This window comes from Coregonus clupeaformis, chromosome 30 (genome assembly GCF_020615455.1).
Source record: "Coregonus clupeaformis isolate EN_2021a chromosome 30, ASM2061545v1, whole genome shotgun sequence".
Classification (NCBI taxonomy): Eukaryota; Metazoa; Chordata; class Actinopteri; order Salmoniformes; family Salmonidae; genus Coregonus; species Coregonus clupeaformis.
Window position 1 is genome coordinate 17,180,225 of NC_059221.1, and position 16,018 is coordinate 17,196,242.

The 16,018-nt window shown below is 45.9% G+C and overlaps 1 protein-coding gene across 3 annotated transcripts in view; it reads right to left on the reverse strand.

Annotated features, from left to right (window-relative positions):
• LOC121545760 (arf-GAP with coiled-coil, ANK repeat and PH domain-containing protein 3) overlaps window positions 1-16,018 on the reverse strand; it is a 111,098-nt gene that overhangs the window by 17,072 nt on the left and 78,008 nt on the right. For all 3 annotated transcript variants that reach the window (XM_041856560.2, XM_041856559.2, XM_041856561.2), the window contains exons 5-10: window positions 11,457-11,515; window positions 5,715-5,898; window positions 4,253-4,297; window positions 4,030-4,125; window positions 3,327-3,401; window positions 1,546-1,557 (exon numbers count right to left, since the gene is read on the reverse strand). In XM_041856560.2, coding sequence (XP_041712494.2) covers window positions 1,546-1,557; window positions 3,327-3,401; window positions 4,030-4,125; window positions 4,253-4,297; window positions 5,715-5,898; window positions 11,457-11,515 — 471 coding nt within the window. The remainder of the gene's footprint in view (window positions 1-1,545; window positions 1,558-3,326; window positions 3,402-4,029; window positions 4,126-4,252; window positions 4,298-5,714; window positions 5,899-11,456; window positions 11,516-16,018) is intronic.

Below are 16,018 nucleotides of genomic sequence, written 5' to 3' on the forward strand. Positions count from 1 at the left end.
TATTTATTTTTTTGAATTTTTTGAAACAAGCTATTTTTTTCATTTCACTTCACCAATTTGGACTATTTTGTGTATGTCCATTACATGAAATCCAAATAAAAATCCATTTAAATTACAGGTTGTATTGCAACAAAATAGGAAAAACGCCAAGGGGGATGAATACTTTTGCAAGGCACTGTACTACACCACTATTGTCTGCAGCCAGCCAGTGACTACCACTGACTAACCTGGTACCTTGCCTTACCAGCCCTCAGCCTCATCCTCAGCCCCACCCACAACACAACAGCTTGTCTGCCCTAATCCTGAGCCCACCTGGTTTATTTAGCTCTCCTTACGCTGTTGCCACGAGAAACAGTTACCATGGAACCAAGCCCATCTGTGTTTGTGGACACTGTACAACACTGGTGAAAAATAACTCCCACATTCTCATTCCCCTAACCACGACTTTCACAGACAAATTAGCCTATTAAGTATTTGAAATCACAATCCTGCAATAAGCTGCTAATGCTTGTGATAGCCTAAAATATAAAGAGATTGTTTAGCAACCTCAGGACTCCTTAAATCTGCATATTAAAGTACTGAAAGGTAATTATTTAGTATGATCAAAATGTTTTATTTATTTATTATTAGCCAATTCATTAACAAGCTATTGCTAGAGGAACAGTAGCCTAGAATGTTGTGATGGTACTGCATTAGTGTAGAGCCGGAGAGATGTATGGTGGTTACACACTACACATAAAACTTGCCCCAGACAGAGTTCCTCCATTAAACCCACTGTTAGAAGTGAATAAGACCTCTCAGGGGGTTGACATTTACAGGCTTTCCCTGCTCTGTTTACCAGAGAGCTCCGGTCACACTTGGTGGCAGCACTGTATTCTCCTCTCTGCTGGTAATGCCAGAGGTGCCCCATTGTCCCATGTATGTTTACACAAGGGTTATTGCTCATGTCCAGATGTGATGAGAACAAACAAACCCCTGTGATATTTAACACGTTCAGAGCGGAGTATGACTTCAGGGAGGGGAAGGGAACACACAAAATGGCGCCCGTTGTAATAAGGCCTCTACTGATTTTGTCAAATGCCAAAGCTGAGCTAGAAGATGATGCTTGAAGTGATGTGATAACAAACACATTTCCCAATAGTATTAGATTAAGAACAAATATCTGTCAAAAAGTCCATCAATAAGGTTCAACCTTTCTTTACCTCAGGGAATCTACAAAACACCCAGAGAATCATTCAGCAGAACACTTCTGAACAGAAGAGAATAAATGAGAACAGAGCTATCCACATCAGAACAAACGACTGTATTCGCTATACTATCCTATGCTATGCCTATAGCAGTCAGCGCTGAGGATCTGATTGCTTCATATAAATGATTCACATGGTACTGTTGTATGCCTCTGCAGCCCCACACACTAGTGCTTAAGATAACTTCAAAGGGGTTGGCTAATTTTCTCCAGGGGCACTTCTGAGCTGTGCTGTATGTCTGCAATCAGTCTCTCACAAGAAGCAGACAACAAGCATGTGAAGTATAAAATGTACTCACCTGCATGAGGGTCTGGTAGAGCAGATCGCAGCATGGTTAGAGAGAGAGAGAGAGGGCAGCATTATAACATGCAAGAGGACATAGCAGACCAATTGAGGGTGTGATAATAAAATAATCTCAACTGCCTCATTGTACCTCAGATTATAATCCTATTTATTGGCCTTCCAGTGTCTCATAATCTGACTCTACAAGCCAGTGTCCCTGATATTTGAGCTCCTCTTTAAAATGACCAGCCCTATAAAAACAGCCTACATTTTCTTTGTGATCAGATGCTGACATCATGCTCACAGGCTAACACGCACACAACTAACTTGTGTTAGTTTGACACTGGTTTTGCCTGAAAATACACTGGTTTTCAGGCATAAACAGATAAAAAACTGCCGGGCCCATATCCAATCTGCCGCCTCCTGTTTCTCTGTCTGTCTCCAGACTACAGGCAGTGGTCTGGTGTAAGTGGGGTGTCCAGCGTTGCCTGCCTGGCTGCCTGTCTGTCTGGCTGCCTGCTTGGCTGTCTGCAGGCGGATGGACAGATGGCCACTGATCCTTCCTGAGGTAAGTAAGTATTGTTCCTGGGGCTCAGTACCCTGAGACTGGAGACTGCAGTGTCTCATTCGTATGGAGATCATGAGGACCTCAGGAAGTCCCACTCAACAGGCCAGGGATTATTCATTCACAAACAGAACATGACTAGCCTGGTAACAGATCTGTTTGTGCTGACTTGCCAACTCATGGTCATTGTCGTAGAAGTTGGAAGGATAGCACAAACAGATCTTTAATATTCTAATTTCAACTTGCCCCAAATGTATCTGTCTGTTTGCTGCCAGTTTCACAGCAAACTGACAGCACGCAGACGGATACATTTGTGTCAGTAAATGTAGCATGGCTCAGTGGACCTGCATCTGAGACCTAAATTATCAGTTAAAGCACTAAAATAACAGAGGCACTATGGCTACGCTTACACAGGCAGCCCAATTCTGATATTTTTCCCCACTAATTGGTGTTTTGACCAATCACATCAGATCTTTTCATATCAGCTCTTTTTCAGAGCTGATCTAATTGGTCAAAAGACCAATTAGTGGAAATAAAGATCAGAATTGGACTGCCTGTGTAAACGCAGCCTATGAGTACTGAATGGAAAGAACCCACATTTCAAATGTCAGCACAACAAAAACTCACAGTTAGGGCCACAAATCTCAATGATTAGCTAGCCTAGCATACACCACAAGATCTGAACATTCTTATTTACAGTAGACAACACTGGGATTAGCCTCTTAAAACACTTAATTCCACGGTTAAACCAACGACTGGCCTTTCTGAGGCAGACTAATCAAACGCTCACCAGTCTCCTTCCTAATCCCCCAGTCATAACAGTAGCCAGGTGGTGAACTCAGTATTGGAGGAAGCTCTGATGTGTTTCCTAAACCACAGCCAAACTCCCAGCCTAGTCCCACCACAGACATCAAATCAAATCAAATGTTATTTGTCACATGCAGTTCAGAAAATATTAACTAAATAAAGTAAAAAATAAATAAAAATAATAACACAATAAAATTGCATAACAATAACGAAGCTATATACAGTGGGTACTCACAGAAGACTATCCTAGCCCTGGTCCCCTACAACTCTTCCATCATTATCAAGTCATACGTGCATGGCAACGATAGAGCAGTGATGGCTATGGCACATACAATATGGGACCAGGCTAGCAAACTCAAGATTCCCTGACCCAGACCTGGCCAACTTCCAGAGAAGCAGAAAGAGTGAAATAGCTGCTTGCTTACCCTCTGCTGTATGATGGCGTGCTTGTGTTCCATATCCCTCTTCTCCATGGCCGAATCAATCACCAACTGATCCAACTGGAAACAAGATTTATAAAACACACTCAGATGAGGTTGATCACATAGCTGAGATGTGTGAGTAGAGAAGAGGTTCAGCCAAGGAATATCCATGGAAGCGCTTCATTTTAAGCATTGGCAATTCCAACATGAAAGCATAGCCGTCAGATAGAGTGAAGCTCAGAAATGGACTATAAGACTTTGAACTAGCAGCGCCCAAACCCGAGGACGTGTGAGAGGTCAATGTTGTGTTATGAAGCATCAACTCAGGTCTGTTTCACTATTCTGCATACTGTACATATATTCCATCTGAGAGGATACCATGCTGCTGAAGTCTTTGACTAACACTGTTATGGTTCTACTACTACAGTATATCTGCTACATCTACCACCCAGCACATTCAGGGATTTTCAACAGATAATGTCCCCGGTTTCACACAGCCAAATTAGAAGGCTAATGCACTGTTATGTAAACAGACAGCACAGCAGCAGACAGAGCATTGGTGATGCAACTCTGCCTGGGTCGATATTTTCAATCATAACCAATCCAATACCAATCAGGAACCAGGGCTTAGGGCCTGACAGAACAGCACAGCAGTAGGCTGGCTGTGGCTCTGGATGGGGACAGTGAGGGTGATAGTGACGCTCACCTCAGCAGCCAGCTTCTTCATGTAGGGGTCAATATCATCCAGCAGGTTGTAGCCTTGCTGAAAGAGGGAGTACTGGGCATGCATGAAGGACAGCATCTGCAGGGGAAAGAGAGACAGACAGGGGAATATAAGCAATATATTATTGCTATGTTTTTTTTAAACAACAAACCACTCTACAGAACTGTACTCCATGGTGATGGATCTGATCGTTAAGGGCACTTACAGCATCTAGGATCTCAAACTTCTTCTTGGCTTGCAGGACGTTAATCTGCAGGATGAGAAAGAAGTGGGTGACAGTGAGTAATTTGGTATGTTACAATGAAGCCAGAATCAGCCTTATCTGATACTACTGTGCATTGAAACATCTCCCTCTTGTGGACAATAGTTACATTTTACTGTTATCAGAACAGTGACCTACCATTTACGACACTAGGGTGCTGCACTGCATGTGTCCTGCAGTCCTGCCTGTCTCTCAGCTTTTTTGTATGTTATGAACAAAATCACATTAAATCAATATGATACTGTAATGACCTTTATATGAACCAATTATGGTCATCATGTTGGCATTTTAGAAGAAAAAAACCCATTAATTTAGCTCATTGGCTATCTTAATGAATGATGCAAACCTAAATTAGATCTTGCGCTACATTTGAGAGGTCACTAGAATACATCTCCAGACACAACCGTGACTTTCTCTGCCTTCAGCCAATTAAAACCAAACAGGATCTCACACACACATACACAAACACAAATATACACTACAAATTAGAGCAGAGGACGTTAGTGCCGTGGGACACAATGCATAATGCAGACAGAGGGAGCCACAGCGATCACACCACATCAGTTCTCTGTTCCTAGAGACAGATGTAAATGAGTTGCTGTCTAGAGACTGAGTGGAGAGGAGACAACGTGTGCATGCAGAGCTAAAACCATGCTGAACTACAATGTGTGACTACAATTTCCTAACTGAGAACAATGCCCATATAAAGGGCACACTTACTGTTCCACCATCTTTAAGGGTCTGCCAGTGAATTCACTAATCCAATTGGTACTCTATTCTAATTCAAAGGCATCTCATCTGTCTAAATTACTGTTGTCAGTGGTGGAAAAAGTATCCAATTGTCATACTTGAGTAAAAGTATAGATACCTTAATATAAAATGACTCAAGTAAAAGTTAAAGTCACCCAGTAAAATACTACTTGAGTAAAAGTCTGAAAGTATTTGGTTTCAAATATACTTAAGTATCAAAAGTAAAAGTATAAATCATTTCAAATTCCTTATATTAAGCAAAGCAGATGGCACCATTTTCTTGTTTAAAACATTTACGGATAGCCAGGGGCACAATCCAACACTCAGACATTATTTACAAAAGATGAATTTGTGTTTAGTTAGTCCACCAGAACATAGGCAGTAGGGATGACCACGTGTTCTCTTGATAAGTGCGTGAATTTCACAATTTTCCTGTTCTGCTATGTATTCAAAATGTAACAAGTACTTTGGGTTGTCAGGAAAAATGTATGGAGTAAAAAGTACAATATTTTCTTTAGGAATGTAGTGAAGTAAAAGTAAAAGTTGTCAAAAATATAAATAGTAAAGTAAAGCACAGATACCCCCAAAAACGACTTAAGTAGTACTTTAAAGTATTTTACACCACTGTCCCTGGTTACGGTTCTCTATCTCTGACCTGAAGTACGTAGTCGAGGGCCAGGTGTCGGAAGCACTTCCTGGTGATGCTGAGTGTTCCGGTGGCCTCCTCCACCTCGTGAGGTTTGTTCCTGGGGGCCTGGGCGTTCTTCACCTGGGCAATCTCCATGTCCTCACGCACACGGTCAAAGTGCTTCTTGGTCTCCTTGAATTTACGGACATCCCTGAGAATGAGAAATTTGGGACACTGAAATTGGGTCCTAGAAACAACAGACACTTCATGTGATTTCTTTAGTTGAACCTGATCAGATAACAGGAGTAAAGGCTTGCTTCCCAGTCGGAAGAGTTTGTGCATATATTATTACAACATTTTGTGACGCTTTTGTTAGTTTTGGACTTTGGTAAGGGTTTTCGGGCACAGAAATTTTTCTTGAGGCCAGCTGAAGTCTACGCCCCTTCGTCCGTGATTGGTCAACTGTAGGGATTCTCATTGAATATTGTCATTCAATGAGAGACGACTCGTTTTCATGCAAATGTTTTCATTGAGATATACTGCACCAAACATCTTAGATGTAAAATCGCGCGACTAAGATCTCCTTGGCAAAAACTTCCAAATGAATGACATATTTCTTGAGTTAGCTTAGATTAATTATGACTATTTTGAGGCTACGGCATCTCAAAATTGACAAAAAGTACTATTGCCGCTTTTTTCTAGTTTTTCAAGCGAAGGTCTTTTAAGGGTATATGCGAGCACACTCGTTCGGTTCACCTAGCCGACTTCAGATAGCCGCCAGCCGAACTGAAGCATGCTGATGCCTTAAGAGGACTACATGGTTGAAAATGACAATACTGTATAATATTATGATTGACAGATTCACTAAGGACTGGTATGTTGAATACATGGTTGAAAATGGCAATACTGTTTGTGGTTGGAGGATTCACCAAGGAGAATTAAGTTTGTTTGATATATGTTCCATATCCACCCCAGTTCACCTTCCTATTGGTAGTGGGTAATAAATCCCTGAACTGTGGGTTCAGTCTGCTGTCAGACTAGGGGTTTTCCCAGGAGGTTGTAGTTAAGACAACAACAAGGGCAGGGTCATGACCCCTGACCTTTCCCAGGTAAAAGGCCCTGAGCCTCTGGATAGTTTGTCTGCTTCCCACCTCTGATGTGGTGCACCTGTAACGATCCCGGCAGTCTGAGTCGGGTCCTGTCTGTGGACTAGTTTTTATGTTCGTGATCTCCAGTTTCCCGAGGGTTCTGGAACGCTCCGGGGAGCTCTCTTGATTTCCGCACCTGCATCCCATCAGCAATCTGCACACCTGGTCCTGATCATCACCCTTCTTAGGCTCTGGCCTAACATCCATTCCCTGCCGGATCGTTAGCCATGAACAGTAGGTTTACCAGAGTATCAGTCTTAGAGCCTAGCGTTAGTTTTGTTGTTTTTGCACCTTGTTGGTTTGTTGCTTACTTACCCCCGTTTTGTTCCATCTGCAGTCACCCGTCCGGAACCTTCATCCAACCTCTGCCTGGTGGTCGGCTGCCGACCCAGGATGGGATCAACCACTGCACCCCCCAACAACTAATCAACGCCGCCCGCTCTGTTCCCTGGATTATTCAGCATCACTCTTGAATTTGTAAATAAACACTCACCTTCGTTTCAACTTACCTTGTCCTGGTCTGCTTCTGGGTTCTGGCTTAGCAACTCGTGACAGAACGATCCGGCCAGTAATGAACCCAGCGGACCTGGACTCTGTTCGCCATGCCATTACCCAGCAGGAGAAGATGTTGGGCCATCATAGCACGGTACTACAGGAGATCGCGTTGTCAGTTCGGAACCTTTCTACCGGTCTGACGGAGGTCCAGAACCAACGCAAGTGTCCGGTGGAGGATCCACTACCGGTTTCACCCATCTCGCCTGCCGCTTCTGAAGCTGTGTCCATCCGTGAGCCCAAGGTTCCGACGCCGGATAAATATGAGGGGGAGCTGGGAAGATGCCGTTCCTTCCTTATGCAGTGTGGATTAGTGTTCGATCTACAGCCCTACTCTTATGCCACAGACAAGGCTAGGATAGCCTTTGTGATTGAGTTGCTGCGTGGTCGAGCGCTGGAGTGGGCTTCAGCCGTTTGGGAACGACAGGATCCCTGCATGGCTTCATACCAGGGGTTCACGGCCGAGATGAGGAAGCTCTTCGACCATTCCGTCCGAGGGAGGGACGCAGCTAGGCGCCTGTTTTCGCTTCGCCAAGGAACTCGCAGCGTGGCCGACTTCGTGATCGAGTTCAAGGCGTTGGCTGTGGAGAGTGGGTGGAATGAGGAGGCTCTGCAAGCGGCCTTTTACCAGGGTCTGTCGGAGCAGCTCAAGGATGAGTTGATCTCCTATCCGAGCCTAGTGACCTGGACAGCTTGGTAGCCTTGTCTATTCGGGTGGATAATCGAGTCCGAGAGCGAAGGAGGGAGAAGCAATGGGTTCCGTCCAACCGATCAGCTTCTCAGGTTCCAGTCGGGTCGTCAAACTGCGCGGCTCGCTAAAGTTGGGAGGACTTTTAGCGAGCCAGTTTCGACCTCTCAATACCTCTGTCAGACCCCGTTTCCCGGCTACCCTTATGAACAGGAATCAGAGCTTAGCGATTAACGCTTTTATCGATTCAGGTGCCGATGGAAGCTTTCTAGATGCCGAGTTGGTGGAACAGCTGGGGCTTTCCAAGGAGCAATTGCCGGAAGCCATTGAAGCTACCACTCTGGACGGCAGTAGTCTGGCACGTATCACGATGAGGACTGAACCGGTTAAGATGCGGTTGTCGGGGAATCATTCTGAGATGATTTCATTCTTCATTCTGCCGTCTTCCCATGTTCCTCTGGTCCTTGGATACCCCTGGCTGAAGGAACACAATCCCACGTTCGATTGGGTGACGGGCAAGGTAACGAGTTGGAGCCTTGATTGTCATGCTAACTGTCTCAAGACTGCCTGCCCCCATTCGGTTCCCAGTCAGGTGATTGAGGCTAAACCCCCAGATTTGTCCCTGGTTCCCGAGACATATCACGATTTGGGGGAAGTTTTCAGTAAGCAGAAGGCTCTGTCACTCCCTCCCCACCGACCATATGATTGTGCCATCAACCTGTTCCCTGGAGCTGTCTACCCCAAGGGAAGGTTATACAGTATCTCCCGACCTGAACGTGAGGCTTTGGAGACCTACATCAAGGAGTCCCTAGCTGCTGGTCTCGTTCGTCCCTCGTCATCACCCCTGGGGGGCAGGATTCTTCTTTGTGGGTAAGAAGGATGGCTCTCTTCGACCGTGTATTGATTATCGGGGGTTGAATGACATCACGGTCAAGAACAAGTATCCCCTGCCCTTGATGAGTTCTGCCTTCGACTCCTTACAGGGTGCTACGGTGTTCACCAAGCTAGACCTACGCAATGCGTATCACATGGTCCGGATCAGAGAGGGGGACGAGTGGTTGACGGGTTTCAATACACCGATGGGTCACTTGAGTATCAGGTGATGCCGTTTGGACTGACCAATGCTCCAGCGGTATTCCAGAGTATGGTGAACGACGTCCTGAGAGATATGATCGGTCTCTTTGTGTTTGTTTACCTGGATGACATTCTGATCTTCTCGAAGGAACCTTCCGACCACGTCCAGCATGTCCGGCAGGTTCTGCAGCGATTGTTGGAGAATCGCCTGTTCGTGAAGGCCGAGAAGTGCGAGTTTCACGCCCACACGACATCCTTTCTCGGGTACATCATCTCCAGGGGAGAGATTAGGATGGACCAGGAGAAGGTTAGAGCGGTCCTCAAATGGTCCCACGCCAGCAAGATGGCTTGTCACCCTGGCGTGGCTCGGACAATGGCGTTTCTTCGCAGACGTTTTTGGTGGCCTGCCATGGCCGAGGATACTCGGGGTTATGTTGCTGCCTGTCCAGTGTGTGCGCAGAATAAGAGTACCAATCGGCCCAGCTCTGGACTACTTCACCCCCTTCCTATTCCCCGGCGACCATGGTCGCATCTGGCCCTGGACTTTGTCACTGGGTTGCCCGCTTCTGAGGGGAACACGGTCGTTCTGACTATCGTGGACAGATTCAGCAAGTTCGCCCACTTTGTGCCAATTGCCAAGCTTCCCTCTGCCTCGGAGACGTCCGAGATCCTGGTTAGGGGAGGTTTTCAGGGTCCACGGGTTGCCCAGTGATATCGTTTCCGACCGTGGCCCTCAGTTTACCTCTGCTGTCTGGAAGTCCTTCTGTTTGGCCATTGGAGCTACAGTCAGTCTCACATCTGGTTTTCACCCCCAATCTAATGGTCAGGCGGCGAGAGCCAACCAGAAGATGGAATCCACGCTACGCTGCCTGGCCTCTTCCAACCCCACCTCCTGGGTCTCTCAGTTGCCTTGGGTTGAGTATGCCCACAATACTCTCCCTACATCTGCCACTGGGATGTCTCCCTTCCAGTGCCTGTATGGCTACCAACCTCCCTTGTTCCCTTCTCAGGAGAAGGAGCTCTCAGTGCCTTCTGTTCAGGTCCATATTCGTCGTTGCCACCGGACCTGGCATCGGGCCAGAAAAAGCACTCCTTAGAGTTTCGGACCGGTATCAGCTCCAGGCGAATCGTCGCCGGATCCCCGCTCCCACCTACACCATCGGAGATAGGGTCTGGTTGGCCACACGGGATCTTCCTTTACGGACTGAGTCTAGGAAGTTGTTACCGAAGTTCATTGGTCCGTTTGTGGTGGAGAAGGTGATCAATCCGGTGGCAGTTCGACTCAAACTCCCGAGGACGCTCAGAGTCCATCCCACCTTTCATGTCTCCTGCCTCAAGCCTGTTTTCCTCAGTCCTCTGTTGCCTCCTCCGCCTCCTCCTCCTCCTCCTCGGATGATCGGAGGTGGTCCTGCCTACACGGTGCGTCGCATCATGGATTCCAGACGGCGGGGCCGGGGTTTCCAGTATCTCGTGGACTGGGAGGGGTATGGTCCTGAAGAGAGGAGTTGGATTCCGCGGCGACAGGTCCTAGATGCTGACCTCATCAGTGACTTCTACCGCCTCCATCCTGGCGCTCCGGGGAGTCCGCCCGGTGGCGTTCGTCGGAGGGGGGTACTGTAACGATCCCGGCAGTCTGAGTCGGGTCCTGTCTGTGGACTAGTTTTTATGTTCGTGATCTCCAGTTTCCCGAGGGTTCTGGAACGCTCCGGGGAGCTCTCTTGATTTCCGCACCTGCATCCCATCAGCAATCTGCACACCTGGTCCTGATCATCACCCTTCTTAGGCTCTGGCCTAACATCCATTCCCTGCCGGATCGTTAGCCATGAACAGTAGGTTTACCAGAGTATCAGTCTTAGAGCCTAGCGTTAGTTTTGTTGTTTTTGCACCTTGTTGGTTTGTTGCTTACTTACCCCCGTTTTGTTCCATCTGCAGTCACCCGTCCGGAACCTTCATCCAACCTCTGCCTGGTGGTCGGCGGCTGCCGACCCAGGATGGGATCAACCACTGCACCCCCAACAACTAATCAACGCCGCCCGCTCTGTTCCCTGGATTATTCAGCATCACTCTTGAATTTGTAAATAAACACTCACCTTCGTTTCAACTTACCTTGTCCTGGTCTGCTTCTGGGTTCTGGCTTAGCAACTCGTGACAGCACCAACATCAAAAATCTGTAAATGCTTCTTTCCCCCTAGGTAGGTACCAGTCCACACAAGGAGAGGCAGTGGGGATGTGTAAAATGGTCTCAAGCTACCTAGCTATATAGGGGAAACAGTATGAGACAATGGAAGAAAGCTGTCTTAAACTTACTCTTTCACAAAGGTGTGTAACTGCTGCTTCACAGATCTCTGGGCTTGATCAAACAGAATCTGAAACACAAAATGAGTTTCCCATTAACATGTGTTGATTAGGAGTGTGGAGTGAGATGTTTTGAGCATGTATGTAACTTATTTTGTGCCCACAAATGTGGATACTGAGAGGTTTCTGATTTTGCAGTGCTGTTGATTGTCCTTTAATAAAATATGATCTCAACCAACAGGGGGCGATAAAGGACTGCATTTATAACACTTTAATTATATTTTATTCAATACAAAATTGCAAATACAGTAAGACAAAATTGAGATGACCCTTTTCATGCATACAAATATTGTGAGATGAATAACATTAATGTGCGCACAAACACACTCAGACATGAACACACACACACCACAAAACCTCTCCTTCATTCAAACCCCCCCCCTTTCCTCTCTTCTTCTGAGGACATTCACATTGATTGCTTCTGCCACACTGCGGCTGCAGTAAAATAGGTCATTGGGGCAGAGAGGGAGGGTGGAAGTGAGCGAGAGGGAGGGGAGGAGGCTTTGGGTACAAATTTGACGGCACTGCAGCTACAGAATCTACACCAGAGCTACAGAACAGTACATGGTGAAAAGACATGCAATCAAGCACATTGTTCTTCTCTGGTTTTGTCCATAAAACAATGGAATTTGATGTTGATGTTTAGCAATTAGCAGGGTTAGATCAGAGGTAGGGTGGATGGTGGCCCATCCTCTCTATAACTTAGGGACAGAGTGATTGGTAGCTGGGAGCCTGCCTGTGTGCGGATTAGAAGGCAGATTTGGGATGATTTTTGGGAGACCATGTAAAGTGGCTTGACCAAAGCAAAGCCTCTCTTTTTGGATATGTTTCAACCCCCAGGGTTCCAAAACCTGTTGCCGTCATGCTGAACCATGGTAGGATAGCATTGGGGGGTTTTCATGACACAGCCTATCACTCATTCTAAAGTCATGAGGCAATGTGGGCGTGATTGGTTGCATATTTTATATGACTCTCTCTTTTATCAGTGTATACTACATAATCATCACAATTGAAGAGAAACCACATACAGTACTGTAGCTATGGCACATGCATTGAATAGAACGTTGACTGATCTTATTACATGGAAAAGAACATGCCTGTGTATCAGGCATGTATCAGGCATGTCATATGGTGTTGCTACCATGCTGTGTTGTCATGTGTTGCTGCCATGCTGTGTTGTCATGTGTTGCTACCATGACGTGTTGTCATGTGTTGCTGCCATGCTGTGTTGTCATGTGTTGCTACCATGCTGTGTTGTCATGTGTTGCTACCATGACGTGTTGTCATGTGTTGCTACCATGCTGTGTTGTCATGTGTTGCTACCATGCTGTGTTGTCATGTGTTCCTGCCATGCTATGTTGTCATGTGTTGCTGCCATGCTGTGTTGTCATGTGTTGCTACCATGCTGTGTTGTCATGTGTTGCTACCATGCTGTGTTGTCATGTGTTGCTACCATGCTGTGTTGTCATGTGTTGCTACCATGACGTGTTGTCATGTGTTGCAGCCATGCTGTGTTGTCAGGTGTTGCAGCCATGCTATGTTGTTGTCTTAGGTCTCTCTTTATGTAGTGCTGTGGTGTCTCTCTTGTCGTGATGTGTGTTTTGTCCTATATTTTAATTTTTAATCCCAGCCCCCGTCCCCGCAGGAGGCCTTTTGCCTTTTGGTAGGCCGTCATTGTAGATAATAATTAGTTCTTAACTGACTTGCCTAGTTAAATAAAAGTTAAATAATAACTAAAAAACTAATATCAACATACAATTACAATGACGTCAGAAGATGACCTTATTAAGACTTTAAGACTTCATACGTCAGCATGGCAAACCTAACACCACCATGAGCCAAAACGGCACATTTAAAACATGTCATTTTGTTAAGTTAAGACCAGAAGTTGTAACCACAATGCTACAAAGTGTGTACGGGTGTAATTAACAAGGTATAAGCTGTGTATTTTCACAGTTAGTTTTATTGCTCTATATACTTCACTGGGTCCAAATAAGGCAATTCATGAGAGAGAGAGAGAGAGAGAGAGAGAGACATAGATAGACAGAGAAAGAGAAAGGAAGAGAGAGAGACTGGGAGAGAGAGAGAGAATAAGAGAGAGAAGGGCAACAGAACAGTCCTTCCTTTTGGAAGCGTAGTCTTTCTCCCACCATGACAGGACCCAGCGCCCCTCTTGATTAACAACGAGAGTCTGCCTCATCCAATCAGCCATAAATATGCTAATCCAAGGGTTACACCTCACTGTGTCCAGTAAATGTACTGCCTTTGATGCTTCTGGCCCTTCTAAAGGTTTGTGGGCTCGCTCTCAGATGAAGCGGCTTGTTGGGAGGCGGACGCCGACCACCTTTTGTCACTGTAAATCAGCAGAGCTTGGCGAGGCAGAGGGAAAACACTAAACAGCAATGTCTTTCTCTCTCTTTCTCTCCGTCTCTCTGCCTCTCACCGTGTGTGGTCGATTGATTTGCTTTGCCTGATCCAAGTTAATAAGCCACAAAACAGCAAGTGAGAATTGAAATCTCGTGCGAAATTTCAGACACACGGGCAACCAAAATGCAATCAACAGGGCCTGGCAATAAACACTACTGTATAAGTAAATTGGGCTTGCCAGATTAGATACCCTTATGGGACGTACGTCTGACGTGTTGGTGTATAGTTGGGGGAGGTTTGTGGTGGATAACGTATTCCACAGAGTTTTAAGTAGAGAGGTTTGTAGTTAACATGCCTCCAGGCATGCGTGCGTGTGTGTGTGTGTGTGCGTGCACATGTGTGTGTTATGGAGACAGACAAGTGCTGAGGGGTTTCCTAGCCCAGCCCGGCTCAGCGGTTGGGTTGGTTTGTGCAGCCTGTGGCATTCCTGAGCTGCTTTGTGGTGACAGCAGCCTGTGTGTGTGGAGGCAGAGCGGCTGGAGATACCTTGCCTTAATTAGGCCAAGATGCCACAGGTGCTCCCTGTTTGCGGAAAGAGAGAGAGAGACTGCCTGCTGGTTCACTGATCCATCTCTCAAGACAGAAATAGGGGTTGTGGATAGAGTTTCTATGGACTAGAATAACAGGGAAATGTGAAACACATATCCTGTATGTCCTGACAGTAGACCTCTAGAATGAGGGTATAGACAATGGGATCACAACTGCACTTACATAGGCATGTTGGGACAGGGGGATATTTGATGCAATCAAAAGATTAGATATCACCAATCCACTCAGCACCAAGCAATCCGATCCCAACTGTACTTATAGTAGATGGCTTTATCTATTTTGTAGTGAAATGCTGTATAGATGCGGTAAAGAGGTCAATGGAACTCGACCAAAACAATGGAAATGCCATGGAAAAGCGTGGGGGAAAGATGCCGTGGGGAAAAGATCCCGAAACTCCCCATTCCCCCCAGCAAGATTACCCTACATTTAGGCTACTGTTTATATGTGTAATTCACACTATGTTGAGGTGAAAATAGGAGTATAATGCTTGTATGGATGTCAACCCAATACATGTTCATGTCATCATCACCAATCAACTGCATTACAGCTAACTCTCTGCATGGAAAGGTTGCAGGAATGCTATTGGTGGAATGCTAGAATCCCACTCTGTCCTCTCATCCATCAACAAGAGACCAGAACTTGGCATCACACTTCAGAATTTTACTAATGTAGAGAATCCAATCTAAATGTATCACAATCCCACTCCCCTGGACCAGTATCCAGAGAATCCCTACTGGCTGATCCTAACTGGAATATGATGGGAATCCTGCATTCCACTTCAGAATTTTACTAATGTAGAGAATCCAATATAAATGTAGCAGAACCCCATTCCCTTGCCCTGGACTAGTATCCAGAGAATCCCTACTGGCTGATCCTAACTGGGAATGTGATGGGGATTGGAATGGGAATCCTTCCCATCACATCCTCATGCTTTGTCTACAGCATCCAGCTCCACAGCTCTGGATGGTCACGATGCTGTACCCCCCGCTGATAATCCAGGGATTGTGTGTAAATAAATAGTGTTCAGTAACTGTTTTATTACATTAAGACTTGGCAATAAGCCCTCACATCCCCCAGTCTCTCCCCTAGTCTCTCTTTTCCTCTCCCACATCGGTACCATCACCCCATTTCTAAAAGAATGGATGTTACGAGAGACATAAGTACATTAATAATTAATCAACAACTCAAATGTACCTTTCACGCTTGAATGAAACAGTGACTATTTAACAATTGGCCCAGTTTTCCTTGATGATTTGTTGTTCTAAAAGACAGAGAAATATATTGTGAACCCCTCAGAGAAGAAAAAACAGGCCTAGTGTCTGAGCTTAGAAGGGAGCTTTACTTGGCTTGCTTGTGTCTTACTTCCAAGCAAACCTAGCTTGTTTGTTCTGTTGTGGTGATTATCCTGGCCTGGCATAGTAACTGAATTAGCAGGAAGTGGAGAGAGAAGAGTGCCAGGGCGCTCCCTTTAGACATGTGTGCCTCCTTCATGTGTATGTGTCTCTCTACCCACATGTGTATGACTGTGAATATGGGTT